General features: G+C 50.8%; 1 protein-coding gene across 9 annotated transcripts in view; it reads right to left on the bottom strand.

Moving 5' to 3' along the window:
* The window catches only part of DENND2B (DENN domain containing 2B), a 143329-nt gene that overhangs the window by 26412 nt on the left and 101077 nt on the right, over positions 1–15840 (bottom strand). For 7 of the 9 annotated variants that reach the window (XM_032489073.1, XM_032489072.1, XM_032489074.1 and 4 more), the window contains 2 exons: positions 7661–8920; positions 4155–4291 (listed from right to left, as the gene is read on the bottom strand). In XM_032489073.1, the coding sequence (XP_032344964.1) occupies positions 4155–4291; positions 7661–8920 (1397 nt within the window). The remainder of the gene's footprint in view (positions 1–4154; positions 4292–7660; positions 8921–15840) is intronic. The other 2 variants (XM_032489077.1, XM_032489076.1) reach the window with 1 other exon arrangement.

The raw sequence follows: 15840 nt of genomic DNA, 5'->3' as shown, positions 1-15840 counted from the left end.
TTGCCCACACAGCTTCCTTGAAGGCTATCCACGCTGCCCCTGGAGAGAGAGAAGAGGTGGCCCTCCTCCCTGGAGCCTTGGCCCTGAGCAGCCCTATCTCATCAGGCCCAGCTGTGAAAGCCAGAGGTCTCGACATTTCCCAGCTTTGCCGATGAGATAACAGATGAGGGCATCGCCAAGAATTTCTGCTTTTGCACTCTTTTAAAGGGGTTGGTCAGAGTCCAAACTTATCACATGGACCCTCTTGAAGGAAGAACCCAGCCCCATCTGGCCCCGCTACCCCCCGACACACCTCCTTTGGTCATTAACCACAGGTGCCAAACACCCCACTCCACAACATACGCGTAACTGGAAGAACCAGTTAGAGAAGGGGTGTGTGTGTAAGCGCACTGGTACTGAGAATTCTTCCAAACGGAATCTTAAGCTTCCCAGACCACACCCATGGCTAGGGCCCTGGGTCTGCAGCTACCCTCCCCAACTCTTTCCTGCTTTCAACCAGCTGTTTCTCCTGGTTCTCAGCCTCTTCCCCTCCCTCCCTCAGTGGAGGGAGGGCCAGGGTAAGGGCCCAACACCCCCAACAACGCACAGCACATCAGATAGGGAAGTCTAGGGGACCAGTGATTACCCAACCTCCAAGCCCGGACACCATTTCCAACTGCCCGGGTGCCGTCCCCTGGACTGCACCTCTGGGCGGCAGCCTCTACGCGGTTAGATGCCTCTGTTCCCTACTGTCCCCCAGCCTGGGGACGAGTGAGAGAAGAAAGCAGAGAGAGCAGAGGCTCAGAAAGCTTTGCAGTAAGGCTGACTGGCTCTGTCCCCAGCTCCCACCCCGCTCAAGTTCCTGGAAACTCTCCCTCAGCCCGAGCAAGCTGATGGGAGTGGGAATCTCTGCAGGAATGCGGCCCAGGCTCCTTGGTCAGGCGCCGAGGCCACTCCACATAACTCTCTAACAAGCTGCTTCCTTGGGTGCATTTTTAAGTGTCAGGCTCAGAATGCAAATGATTATAAGGCTTTGTAGCATAGCAGCATCTTCCAGAGGCAGATGTCAAGTGGGGCAGGCAAGAATTAACAGCCCCAGGACGCAGCATGGCAGTAACCGTTTTTGAGCCACCCTATCGCACATTAGCAGGATACACCTCGGCCTGCTCTGGAGTATCCCGCCCCCGTTCCCAAGGTGTCATGCCTGGTATGGGCAGGAGGGCAGCACACTCTCAGGGCCCCTCGTTCAAGTCCGTGGCACACAGAGCTAACACACGAGTCTCTGCGCCAGCTGGCCCTCAACCTGTAACAGACCAGGAACTCCAGTCCAATCGGCCGGTCCCCAAGATAAAGACTTAGTGTGGGTGCTCTCTGCGCCCACCCCCAGCCCCACCATCACACACCCCAAACAAAGCTCTGTCTGTCCCTGTGCAAGTGAGGCAGAACTAGAGCTGGATAATGCAAGCAGCCCCAGAAACGACCTCAATCTCTCAGAGCACAGACTACGCCAAGAAGAGGGAGAAGGCTCCTGGGAAGTCAGAGGCACTGGTCAATCCCAGACAAAAGTGAAAGTGACGTTCAGAGTTCAGCAACAAGGGCCCCCCCACCCCCACAAAAGCCTCTGGGGGGCCCAAACTCTTGGGCCTGTCTCCAGGGAAGGAAAAAGGGATAAATCAACCAGAATCTGAGAGGAAGAGACTCCCCCTTGTATTTCCCTCCAGCCTCCCTGGTCAGGTCTAGAAATTCAGATGGGGCTGCTATGGGATATAAAGGAGGAAAATGTGCCCAGGGCACGGAACTAACCAGAGACACTGAAACCCACCCCGCACCCCACAAGGGCAAAACAAAACACCCAGGTGCCCTCCCCTCCTACCCCCTCCCCCTCCTCTCCACATAATGCTCCAAATATCCAGACACTAGGTGAGCAGCTCAGGAACACGCCCCAGTTGCAATCTCTCCTCATACCAGCCCTTACCCTCTAGCTTCTAGCTCATCTATCCAAGAAGCATCCAGGTTGCTCCTCTATTTTCTTGTCTCCTAATGCAATATCCCAAAGTGGCAGAAAGGCCCCTCTACTGAGTGAGGAGACTGAGGCCCAGACACACTTGCCTCCCTCTTTCTCTTCTCACTTGATCTAAGAAGGTCCAGAGAACGGTTCTATGGCCCAGAACAGTGCCTCCAAAATTCTCACCACTCCCCCACACATACCAGACACTGCCCCCAAACATCCCCATCCAGAGCCCTGGAATCGTGGGACTCTGGACAGGGAGCAATGGCTGAAGCACCCTTGTCTCTTACGTCAGTTCAGCTGAGGCAAGAACACGCCCCGACGTGAAACCCCTGGGCAGCACAGAAGGGCTGTGAAGGCTTCTCAGAGACGAGAGAGCAGTGAGGACCCAGTGCTGGCAGCGCCTGGCATCCTGAGGAGGGAGAGCTGAAAACAGAGCCTCCTCTGTCCCCACATCAGCCACACTGGGTGTTCCCCACGGCCCTGGGCAGCAATGACACGTGACAACTGCTCTCAAACTAGAGGAATTAGGAGTGTACATACCCTGCTCAGGGGTGCGGAGGATGATGGGGTTGAGCCCCTGACCCCCACAGCTCTTGACTTCAACTCTGGGTGACCGTGCACACGAAGCTTTTTCCCAGGGGTAAGGGAAGAGGCCTTCCTCCCCAAGCCCTTTTTGTTCTGGGGATCTCATTCCCACAGTCTTCCTGATACGACAGAATTTCAGATGGCTACACACTCCAATCCTGGGAAAGCAGTGCGAAAGCCTGTGCGGATCCAAGCACTGTTACTGGCTCCCCAAAATGCTGGCCCCCCAAGTTGTAAGGAGAAAACTGGGAAACTGATGGCTCAAACCAAATGAAGGGAGAGAGGACCCAGATAAGGTCCCAGTCTTATCTGGAGGGTTCTCCCCCAGGGCCACTCCTCTCCCTAATGCGTTCACTAAGGCAGTTCTCTAGCCTCAAGGCCCAAGACAGAGACAGAGATGAGGGCAGGAATGGTCAAGTGCACGAGTACACAGCTTCTCTTAAGGGACCAGCACTTTACGGGAACAAAACTGAAGCCCCCACTGAAGAGAATCAGGCCAGAATTAAAAGCCAAAAATAAACCCAGCCCCACCTAGGCTGTGGTCTTTTCTTTGACCCTCAAGCACAAGTTTGCCAACACAACATCCTCCCAGTTGCTGGAGGACGAGTCTCCATGGTGGTTTACATTTCTGACCTTCTGAGCAAGAGGAATGCACGGTTCCAGACTACCTTTTCAAAGATGTTTACAGAGCACACAGCCTTGGAAGACAGAGAAGTGTCTCCCTCGAGGGCAGAGCAGGTCCGTTTCCTGACCAGAATAATGAGGATAATGTCTCCTTCTGGGGCCAAAGTTGAGCAGGCTTGCTAGCAGCCCCTTGAAAAGTTTGGGGTTTCTGAAGCTTGGAGTTCCTCAGCTGGGATGCAGACCCACCATGTCTACCTGGACCTCCCCACACTGCCCCAGGGACTTGGGAGCAAGAGGACCCCGTGTGAGCATCAAGCTCCTGCTGCCTGCTGTGCCACGAGCAATAAAGTCCTTTGTCTCCATCTTCCACCAGCACCTGTGAAGTGGGGCTGGCTAGACCTGCTAGCCTTCAAGCAGAGTGAAATCGCAGATCCTGTCATGGTTCTTGATATCACTCACTTTCAGGGAAGAGCAGGAGAGATACGTATTAAGGAACAGGCCTTGTGCTAGGTACTTTGATACATATTTTATCTCATTTAATCCTAACAATAATCCTGTGAATTAACATTCTTATTGTTATTGTTACCATCATAAGATCATCACCATCATTTCATAAGAGAAAAGTGAAAGGCAAAAAAGTTAAGTGATTTGCCTAAGGATACAGAGCTAAGGGAAGGACACGTTTCGACTCCAAAGCCTTTTGAAAATAAAAGAAAGGGATGATGTAGTTTCCCCCATTTTGTGGTCCCAGAAGCCCTTTGGGTTCCAGTTCACTCAAAGCCAGGCTTTGATCTCTCAGCTGCTCAGTCTTTGCTGAGCTGCTTCCTCTGATGCCCACTTCCTTGAGGAGTTCCAGAAGCTGGGCTGTGTCTGAAGGGGGACCTGGGAATGTCCCTCCGCTTCCTGTTTTCTGCAGCACCCATGATCACCAGCCCGCCATTCTGCCACTGCTTACCCACAATATCTTCATAGGCATTCTCTTCTAAAGTGCTTTTGGATCCAAACTTGGGTTGGCTCTCAGTACCATTCTCAGTGGGAGAAGAGGGGTACAGGGACTGGAGACTGGATGCATCCTCAAACTCAAAGGATTTTCTGTGGATAACAAGAGTATGAGTCATTCGGGCTGAACTAGACCCCTGCTACCCTGTCAGGGAATCGCCATGGGCAACATCAAAGACTGGAGGTCCTCTTCACAAAACCAGCTACAGAGTAGAGAGTCAAGATGGATCCAAACTGACCATCCAAATGAAGAGACAGATGGTCTGAAAGGCCCCAGCCTGGGTGCCTGCAAATAATACCAGTAACAACCATCACAGCTGAAAAGGATGCTATGTGTCAGGTGCTATGTGGGATGTTCTACCTGTGTCATCCACTAATCTTCATGCTGCTGCTGCTAGGTATTGCGCCATTTTACCACCGAGGAGCTGGAGGCCCAGGGAGAGGAAGTGACAGAGGCGGGCTCACCCATGCTTTCTGACTCCAGGATCTGAGCCTTTGACTTGAGCTTCCAAGCCCTGGAGAATATTTTTTTGGAGAAGTATCTGTCATTACCACAGGAACTGAGTGCCTAATCTGCCCTTAGAGTCTCACATCATGTCTGCATCCGAGCAAGGGCTCTGGCACTAAGCAGCCACTAAGGGCTCAACACTGGACGGATGATGCCCAGGGCTTTTTGGGGGTTGGGGAAGCAGCTAGTGGTGGGCGGTTTGCTGAAACAGGAAGGGGCTGAGCCCTTACAACAAATCACAACACCTCTGAGGTGGAACAGGAGGGCAATTTGCAGCCAGAAGCTACTTCCAAGACCCAGGTTCCCTTCAGCCAGTCACCTACTCCTTTCCATCCCCTCAGTCACCTTCCCCTCTACTGAAGAATTTCAAAACCACAGCTGGTTAGCTTCTCAGACACCCTGAGCCCACAGTCCTCTCTCCTCCTCTCCCTCATCAGGGAGGTTTATCCCTCATCTAAGGCTTGGCCCCAGCTGCATCCTCTCCCTCTCCAAAGCAGGGCCCTCCTGGGGAGGGAGAGAAGGCAAGGCACTGACTGAATCCCTCCTCTCACCCATTAACACTTCCCTCTTCTTTTGGGTACCATCAGACCTTTCAGCCAATGCAGTCTTCTCTCTCTTGTTTAGTGAACAACACCCCCTGAAGGCCCTGGGGTGCAAGTCAAGGACTGAAAGTGTCCTAAAAGCCATGGCTTGTTCTCAGCTTGCCTGGCTGCTCTGCAGCCTCGACACAGCTGGACACCTCACACTGGCCCTCTCCTCCCTTCCCTCTACGACACAGTCCCTCAGTCCCTCCTAGTTTCCAACTGCTTCTCGGGCTCCTGTGAGGGAGCTCCTTTCCCACTTGCCTTTTAAATGCCAGGATCTCAGAGTTCCGTCTTCTGGACTATTTCTCTCACTCTGCACTTTCTGGGGGCCCAACACTGACGACCATCACAGTGTCTACCATTTCTAGCATGACGACTCCCAGGTCTCTGTCTCTGGCTCAGACTTCTCAACCAGTTAAAAACCCAATGGCTGAGCACAGCTGTTCTTGAATGTTGGCCACAGACCGCTGTTGGTCTGAGACCAAGCTTTCACCGACGTACACAGTGAAGTCAACATCTTACACAGGTAGTCCTCAAGTTGGCAAACATGACCCAGATCACGTTCAGCCAAACTGTCCTCGAAAATCCCTCAGAAAGGTACCACGTCGAGGACCAACACACTGTCTTTCGTTATGACTTGTAGTCAGTTTCTCGCCTAGATTTTTAAACAGATTTCTTTTTCTCTGGTTGAGTACCAGAAGAAATATTTGGTTTGTATGTTTTTAAATAAAAAAGTACATTAAATATAGGAATCGTACATGGCACAACAGACACAAACTCTGTCTTACGCTCCTCAGGGGAATATGTTCACTGTGTGGAAAGGCAAATAAAACAGCCTGTACTTTTTGAACTGTTTATCCTTTTTTTCCTAAGAGCACAGATTTAAATTGGCTGTTAATTCGTATGTGAAGTGGCTCCACCATGTACGGCATACGTGTGTGTGTATTATAGACGTAAGTGTGAGCATGTGTAAAACCTTCGGGCTGGTGTACTCCCCCCCCCCTTCTTCCACCTGGCTAAGTGCTTTTTGCTCTTCTGAATTTAGCTCAGCAACTCCCTCTGCAAGGAGGCCTCCCTCACCCCCCCAGTTAGATGTCTCTTTCTGGATCTCTGCAGCATCCCACCTAGACAGGGATCAGGGCACATGGCACAGCAGCTATGATTTATTTGTGCATCAATCTCCTGCACCAGATCACCAACTCCTTGAATGGAAGAGCCACGTCTCATTTGCTCCGTCCCCCTCACCAGGCTTGGTACACAGCAGGCTCTAGACAGGTTATTTGTAGAAATGGATGAATAAGGACAAAGAAAACACTCCTGGCAGACTGTTGTAGACTTAAAGAGTCAGTGGGCATGCTGAGGTAAGCCAAAACATGGGATTACCTTTAGCCAAGGGCTCTTCTGGCTCATGAGTCTGAACCTTTGTGATGTCTTCCTCTCTGCACATGGCAGGAAAGTTTCTATATGAGATGGGATATGCTGGATAAAAGCCTGAAGTATGGGGTCAGACTGAAGAATCCCCAGAAGTCAAACAAACCTGAATGCCCACCTGCCTCTGGGTTAGAAGTGAAAGGCAGTGAGGGAAGGAGGACAGGCCTGCAAAGACAGCGGGCTCCTAGCCTACTCCAACTCAGAGAACAAGATGCCTGTCAACTTGCACCAGCTCCAGCTGCTCCAGCTGCCAACTCACTCTAATTGTGGAGATACCCTGGGACTGACCAGGAAACCGATGTGAGTCTCAAAACAGGTCCTTCCTGGACATGGCCAAGAAGTAGGTGATATGTTCTTCCTCTCCTTTTTCCAATCAGTATCCCTTTTCAGGATCCAAAGATCCCTTCTTCCTATAGGCCCAGGTTCCTATATGGTCAGGCAGCCCTCAGGAAAGAGAAAATCATGTTCAATGTATCAACACTACTGAGTCAATGACAACAGGCAGTATTCAGATAATACTTCACTCTAAGGAATAAATTTCTAATGTTGGCACTTCAGGTAGTCATGAGGCTAAGATCTTATTAGTCCTCAAGGGACTGCCTATTCTATCTACAAACAAGGTGCCCCTACCCTTCCCACAGAGGAAGCTCGACAGGACTCCACTCCAAAGGCCAAATCCAGCCAACATCTTCAGCACACAGCACTCGGAAAAAAGGTTTTCCCCCTCCCACTCATGTTTAAGTATCCATATCCTGCAAGAGCAGAAGAAACATCAATCTCTTTTTGGCCTGACTCATGTTTCACCTAACAATCATTTGGTGCTCCAGAACTTATAAGGCACTACTGACTGTGACCCACAACTCCAGTCTGCTTTAGCATCTTCCATCGAAAACAAAGCTGCTGTGCCCAGCTGTAAGGCCCCGAAGGGGCATTCATTACCTGCTCTGGGACTTGCGGTGACCACGCATGTCCTTCTTGGGTCTCCGGGTGACTGGTGGGGCTGGGGTGGAGGGCAGGGGGGGTGGAGCAGCAGGTGTGGGTGAAGGAGGTAGACCATTGCTTGGCTTACTCTTGGGGTTCTTGTCAGCCTCATATTCAAAGGTGCGCTTGGGTTTGGGGACAGGGTTCACAGCGGGATCAGGGGAGCTCTTTGATGGCAGCAGCTGGGAGCTCGGACTATTTCCAGGGGTCCCTGGCTTAGTGGAGCCACTGCCTTCCCTCTCTGGGGGTGGGCCCGCCTCCCCCCCAACTCCGGTCACTCCTCCTGCCAGGCTGCCAGCGCTCACACTCGAGCTCCCTGTCGGTTCCTCCAAGGTGCCCAAGATCCCAGTCTTTTTTCTCCCTCGGTCTACACTGTAGCAGCTGCTAGGGAGCTGGGGGAGTCCCCGGCCTGGCTGCTCCTTCAGGGCCTGTTCAATTTTCTGGATCCGACTCAGCACTGCTGAGCTCTCCTTCCTGCTGCTAGGCCCCCTGAGGAAGGCACTGGGCTCACTCCGGCCTGGCCGTTTCTCCAGCCGGTAGAAGGAGTCCCGAACGGGGAGTGCCTCTCCTTCCTCCTCGGTCTCAGGGTAGGAACACTCGGAGAAGGTCCTGCTCATCCTCCGGAGGCCCTTGAAGTCGAAGGTCTTCTCAGAGCTGCAGGGGGACGGCACCACACTGGGACAGCCCACGCTGGGGCAGCCCTCACTGGCTGCCCACTCGCCCCCAGAGCCGTCCCGTTTCTCTCCACACATGCTCATCCTGGGCGAAGCCTCTCGGCGACCCTCCCATGCTGAAATCTTCTCCCGGATGCCCAGGCTGTGGGCACGGGGGCCAGTGCGGCTCAGAAAGACACTCCGCGGGCCCACTGCTGGCCCCAGGGACGGAGTGCTCTGGGCGAGGGGGGGGCAGGCAGCTACTCCCCCTACATCCTGGGCTGCCCCCTGGACATTCTCCTTCTGGTCCTCTCTCTTGCACACTGAAGGGCTTCCGTCCAAATAACCGAAGCTGGTGGCCTTGAGGGGACAGATGGGTGGTGAAGTGTCTGGGGAGGGGGCCTGAGGATTGTGGGGTGAAGGATCACGGGGGTGCCAGTCCTTGAGGAGCAGCCGGGAGCTGGTGCGGCTTGGGTACCTGCAAGCTGACGTTTCACTATCACTGAGCGGGTAGATGGGACTCCTTGGTGGGGAGAGAACTGGAGGGGGAGAGACTGACTGAGACCTAGGAGAAAAAAAAAAAAGAAGAGAAGAGAAGAGAAAATGGCAGTGAGTGGCCTGACAACACTGTGTTTAATTCTTAGAGAGCTCAGCATCCCTCTCCTAAAAGTACCGCATGCAAGTCATGTACCTTTCAGAGCTGTCCTCAAGGAAGAAGTGTTCTATAGGCCTACACTCCCTGTTGCTTCCAACGGAACAGCAGCATGCTTCCTTCCAGCTCTATTTCATACGCCCTAAGCTTCAACCTCTTCAACTGCCTCATCACAGGACTGGCATCTTCAGAAAGGACAATGCTCTCTTAATAACCATGAACAGGAGGGGAAAAAAAAAAGGGGCCTTCTGGATACTGGGCGTGAAAATATTCAGCGCTCAATGCTTCCTTGTTTTGTTTTCTAGATCTTATACTCAGATAAACATTAGCCAAATAATGAACAGTTTTCTAAAATGTATTATTGAAAATGCCCCTCACCCTTCTCAGTGTGTCAACATACAATATGTATGACTTAAAAAAAAAAAAAAAAAAAAAAGCTCCTTACTGATAGCAGGCTAACCGAGTAGGCCTCCCTGCCCAATTCATGCCCAGAGATCCTGAGTACCGTTTGTACCAGAAGCCAGTTCTGTGACAGGTCAGAGCATCCCAAGAGTCTACATCTGCCAACTAGAGAACAGTAAGACCAGTGGTGTGCTGCTAAATATCTAATAATCGACTCTTTGGGGAAGAAAGCATAGATCTGTAGCATTTTCCAATTTCCACAGTATAAATATTCCTACTGCGGCTGATTTCAAGCTACTTATGGGACCTCACTGGATATGGAGTTGGGAAGAAATGCTAATGATCAATTCTTACTCACTGCTACAAAGCATCTCCAGCAAGCCACTTTCTCAGTAGCCCCAGGTATGCACTCGAGCCCTTCGATCTGTCTTTTTGATTAGCCCCATCTCCCCGGAGGCTCTGCTACCAGACAGAAGACACTGCACCTGAGCTTGGGTCTTGATCAGATTCAGATCCCTGAGGGTCTCAAAAGGATCAGGAGGCCCCTCAAGAAAGAGTCCTTTCCAGGGGGAGGGTATAGCTCAAGTGGTAGAACGCATGCTTAGCATGCACCAGGTCCTGGGTTCAAGCCCCAGGACCTCCTCTAAAAAAAATGAATAAATAAACCTAATTACCTTTCCCTGGGGGGAAAAAGAAAAAGAAAGAGTGCTTTCCACTCTCTCAATGAGGAGGCTAGTGGGGAGCGAAGACCTATTCCTTAGCCGCTCCAGCCTCCAGCAGTGCATCACATCAAACAAGCATCAGCCATTTCCTAGATCCAAATCCACACACAGATCTTAGCAAATAAGAGGAAGAGTTCTAACTAAATGTTTTTACATATGTTTACTTATTTAATCTTCACAAAACTGTCAGGTCATCATTTATTATTATCCTCATTTTACAAATGAAAGACACTGAGGCATACAAAGGTTAAATATCTCATCCAAGGTCCTCAGCTAGTACGTGGTGAAGGCAGGACAGGAACTGACATTACACTATGTTGCTGCTCTAAAGATGAAGCAGTGGCTTCTGCCATCTTTGTGAACTGCCCAGGCCTCAGACACAGCTCAGCAGAAACCCCACAGCACTGGGCACAGTCCTGTCTCAAAAGGAACATTTCTATGTATCATCTTCCCTCTTCGTCTTCCCTACTAGACTACAATTTCTCCCAGGTGGAGGGACACATACCCACTGTCTGGAAGTGAATGACAAAGAAAGAAAGACAGGGAGAGGGAAAGGTGAGCTTACTGAAGAGAACCACGAGCATACTTCCTCCTCAGTACACTTTTCTCGTTATCTACTGGGAAGATCACTGTCAACTTTCAGAATTCTTCCCAAACCGTTCCAGTTCAAAGACAGGAGGGCTTTGCCAACACTGCATGCTACCAAGGTCTACCTGACCCTAATGCCATGGCCCTCAAAGCGAGGCGGTCCAGCCTCGCAGGCTCCAGAGCACCATGCCACCCATGGAAAGCAGCCAGCTGCCCCTGAGCCAGGCTGCTGTCACCGCTTGATCATACACAGAAAACTGCAGCTCGGGTGAGTCAGGGATTGGCCAACAATTCCCTGTTGGGTCATAGCCTCTGGCTGCCCCCGATCAACAGGAAACCTCAACATGCTTAAGTTGTTTTTAAAAGGGCAAGTCAAACAAGAGCCATCCCACGTGTACATGGGCATAGATGAGAGAAATTCGGTGCCCAGCCAAGCCGATGACCAAAGAGACTGCTCAGCGAGGAGATGTGAAAAGAGTAAGCCTCAGTTCTCCCTAGGGTAGGTAGTGGTAGGGCAACATGCCAAGCCTGAGCCTGGGGAGAGCCCGACCTACTCACAATGGAGAAAGGTCCCTCGTTTATTTCACAGAACCATGGATGCAAAAAGTCATCAGTCCCGCCTTGTAAGCCAACAAGCGTCTGGGCTGCACAAAGGACTCTGTGTTTCAGTTATTCTCAATTGGAGGCGGGAGAAGACGCCTCTGATAGAGGACAATCTTGTCATGTGTTTATTCACTCAATAAATACTTAGTGAGCACCTGCGATGTGCCAGGCCCTAGGTGCTAGATAAAAGAATAAACCAGAGACAAAAAGTCTCATCCTCATGCAGCTTGAATTCTAACCAGAGATGGCCAGTACCTAACGAGACTCAGAATCTCTTAGGAAACCTTTTCAAAACACATGTGCCTCATCTCTCCAGACACTCTGATATATGCTCCCCTAGGGATGTGCCTCCTCAACTCTCAAGGTGAGAATTCACCAGCCATGAAGCCACTGCCCCATACCGGGGCCGGGAGGGCGGGGCACACATCTCCAACAGGCAGGCAGAAAAAAGCTGAGGACCTCTGGTCCATTAGATTCCAGCATGCTTTCCATGTTTTCAGAAAGGATGAGTCTATAACTTCCCTCAGTAGTTCGAACATGGAGAAGTCCCCACAAGTTAAGAAATTCTCTCACTACCGAGTCTGCTTTAACTGAGGTTTAGTTTTTCTCCTCTGGTGAAGGATAAAATAAAGAAGAGACTGGTCCTTTCCTTTAAAGCTCCTGGTCTTCAGAGCTTTGCTGATCTGGGGCCCAGAACTACAAGTGCTCCTCGCCCAGTCCCCCGACACAGGCCAGGCCCAATGTGCTCCAGCAACTCGGGGAGAAAAGGAGGCCTTCCCATGCTGCCCTGGAGCCCAGGCACCCCTGGGTTCATCACAGAGAGGGCAGCGTGCACTCACTCCAAGGTCACAGATAAGGCCCTGCCCTCATGGGGCTCCAATGCTCCCAAGGGTTAAAACTCATTGCATCTCACCATATGTTTCTGATTCTACCTCTTATTAACGACACAACCATGGGCAAAGCCATGTACTCCCTTTAAGCTGCCAGTTTCAATTCCTCAAAATTATTCGAACTACATCACAAGTTTGTCGTAATGGGCACATGAGACTATGGATGTGAAATGATGTCATACACTGTAACTCATTATGACTATAAATAATCATCAGTAAGCTTTTCAGTTGTTCTCAATAGAGGATAAGAACACCATGGCCATAGGGTTTAAGTTCCAGCATAACTACTAACAAGTTACATGATTTTGAGCAAATAACTCCTTAAGCCTCAATTTCCTTATCTGTAAAACGGAGGTTAAAAGGAACACATACCTCAGAGGGCTGTTGGAAGGAATACAGACAATACACATCAAGTGCTGAGCTCAGTGGCTAACACACAGTACTCAGTCTTAGCTCAATGATTACTAGTATCAATAAGCAGCTGATAATTCAGCATAATTACTCGGCAAACTTTTAAAAGCAGTTTTCCTCTGTTCTTGGATTCTAAACATTGGGGTGGGAGGGGAAAAGAGTAAACTAAATAAGGCCATAATGTCTTTGCAGCTCACGTTATCAAGGCAGAGTCTATTCTTCTGCCTCTTGAATCTAGGTTGACCTTGTGATTTGCTTTGACCAATAGAATATGGTGAAAAATAAGTTGCCTGGGTTCCAAAACTTGAAACCTCAAGAAGCCCTGCAGTTTTTACCTTCACACACTTGGAATGCTGCCCTGAGACTGTCACATAAAAATGCCAGTCCAGTCTTTTAGAGCATGAGAGGCGCTGCGCAGCATAACAGAGGCACCTCAGCCGACAGCCAGCCACCACGTGAGCCTGACACATGAGTGAGGTCATCTTGGACCCAACTGAACCCAGCTACATGAGTGGGCCCAGGGGAAACCAGAAGAGGAACTGCCCAGTGAACACAAAGAAATGTGAAAAATAATAGATTCTTCTAAGCCATTAAGTCTTAGGGTGGTTTGCTACACTGCAATAGTAAAACGATGCAGGTGGGGAAGGCAGAGCTTGCATGTAACTGGCCCGCCCCATCCAACCGAAGGCCACTGCCCTGGGCCTTCCATCCCCATGCCTCTCTCCTCTGCTTCCCTGCAGACCAGCTGCCAAAGTCTGGAGGTCTGGACTGTATCTCTCTTCTTCTCTCTCTCTCTACTCAAGGCTCTGGCCCTCTTTTGGGAGTCTCCCCTGCACACTGCCTGGAAACGAAGCTAGTTCTGCAATCCCAAGAATTAGCTTCCAATGGTGCTTGCTCCCAGGTTGAAGGAGGGGCCAGGAGACTCTGTTACCTAGAGCACAGGGAGGCTTAAGGAGGAACACACTGGGGGCTAGCAGTCAGGATGCTTGTGTCCTTGTGACAATGAGTTTACACAACAAGTGGCATCTCCTTGGCATAAATGGGAAAGCGTGCTCCTCTTGGACTTCAGTTTCACTCTCTAGTTGTTTCCCAGTTCCTCAAACTGAGGTTGGAAGTGAAAGAAAGATAATCCTCCCCCTGTTGCACAAGGGAAAACTATGGCCAAGAGTGTCAGTGCCTGGACCCAGGCTGCATTAGGAAGCCAAGCACCTGGACAAAGCCTTCTTTGGGGGCTGGTCTCCCATCTGCCACTGTGAGTCTCCAGCTTCACTTCTTCAGGGTTCCTGGGACAGCTCCTGGCCAACCTTCCCTGAACCCTGAACAAAGGAACAAAGGAAGCCACATACCCCGCCGGCCACACTGTGCTAGCTGTACTAGGCTTGAGACACACCTTGGCTCTTCAGCCATTCAACCTGGTATATAGTTGGTATTTATTGAGCACCAACTCTATACCAGGTACTATTTCAGGCATTAAGGATCAGCAGATTAAAAATAGACAAAGTCTCTCTCTACAGGTTACATTCTGGTGGAGGGAGACAGTACGGCTTTATCTGTTTTGAGTAAACAGACAAGAAAAACCCTGTGAGGTGGTTATGGGGCAGGTGAAGCGGAATAGAGCAGGGTAAAGGGATAGAGCTTAACAGTGAAGGAGATCAGGGAAGGCCCCTCTGCCGAGGACCATGTGAACATAACCCTAAGGAAGTCAGCAGTGTGTGTACCCAGGGGAGGAACGTTCCAGGCAAAAGGAGCAGCAGGGCAAAGGCTTGATGCCACTGCATACAGTCGGGGGCAGCAAAGGGGCCGGTGCAGCGAGAGCGGAGGGAGAAGAGGAGGAGTGGGCTGGAGCTTAGTCAGAGGCACCGGAGAATCTATGGACCGACAGTAAGACTTGGGCTTTTAGTCTGAGAGAGAAAGGAAGCTCTTGAAGGAGCGTGAGCAGAACGACATGCTCCGACTCGGCAGCAGAGAGTGAAGTGCAGGGATGCAGGGGCGGCCGCAGGGAGATTACTAAAGGCCACTGTAACAGTCCAGACGAGAGGTTGTGATGGCTTGGGTTAGAATGGCAACGGCATACATGGATCTGTTTTGAGGGCTGTGCCAATCAGCTCTGCTGACGGAGTGGAGGAGAGGTATGAGAGACAAAGAGAAGTCAAGGATGAATCACAGCTTTTGGCCCGAGCACCTAGTAGAAAGGAGTCAGGGTTACACATTTCCGTTTGGGATCCACCAGTAGTATGTAGATATTATCTAAAACTCTATGACTAGATGAGATCATCTTGGGAGCAAGTGTACCTAGAGAAGTCCAAGGGCTGCACCCTGGGGCATTTCAGTGTTTCGAGGTCAGGCAGAGGAGGAAGAACTAGTAAAGCAGACTGGCTGAGAAGAGCACGCAGTGAGGGAGGGAGGAAGCCATGGGGAGGGATAGCCTGAGACCTTCAAGAACTAGGGAGTGATTAACTAAGTCAAATCTGCCAACAACTGAGTAAGGGAAAGACTACAGAATGAGCATCAGATTTAGCCACATGGAGGCAGGGTGAAAAGAGATTCTGGTGGAGAAGTAGGAAGGGAAGCCTGACTGGAAGGAATTCAAGAACATGGAAGAGTAGAAGTGGAGACAAAGAGCTCAGACAATTCTTTCAAAGGGGAGCAAGGACATGAGGTGGTAGTCAGAGGGGAACGGGGGTAACAGCATTCTGCTGCGCAGAGACAGCACAGCATGCTTCAATGATGGCTGGAACGACCCAGCAGAGAGGGAAAAGCTGTTAACGCAGGACAAGAGGACAAGTGCAGGAGGGAGCAGTGAGCCGGCAGTGAGGGGGCTGGGGAACCAGTGCCCCCCCGACAAGGGCTGGCCCGAGACTGAAGAAGCCCATCTGCTCTCATTCCCATGCACCAAGGCGAGTGTCTTCTCACACAATCTCATCCCCATGCGGCTTTATTCTTCCTTCATCCCTGGCCCTGACTGCTGCATGGATTTCCAACTCATTCCACAGAGGGAAGAAAAGGCCCAGATTTGTTCTTCGTACACTCCGCCTTCAAGCATCTGGATCCAGCTTCCTCCTCAAACTCAATGATCCACGTGATGATTAAGTCCTATCAGTTCTAAATCCTTCACGTCTCTCAGATCTGTCCCTCTCCTCGCCATCCCCACTGATACTGCTGCTGGCTTGACTCAGATCTTATCTTTCACCGAGACTATTACAATAATCTCTTAATT

The sequence above is a fragment of the Camelus ferus genome, chromosome 10 (assembly GCF_009834535.1).
Source record: "Camelus ferus isolate YT-003-E chromosome 10, BCGSAC_Cfer_1.0, whole genome shotgun sequence".
Classification (NCBI taxonomy): Eukaryota; Metazoa; Chordata; class Mammalia; order Artiodactyla; family Camelidae; genus Camelus; species Camelus ferus.
Note: the sequence above shows the minus strand (reverse complement) of the source record. Positions and strands in the feature narration are given on the sequence as shown.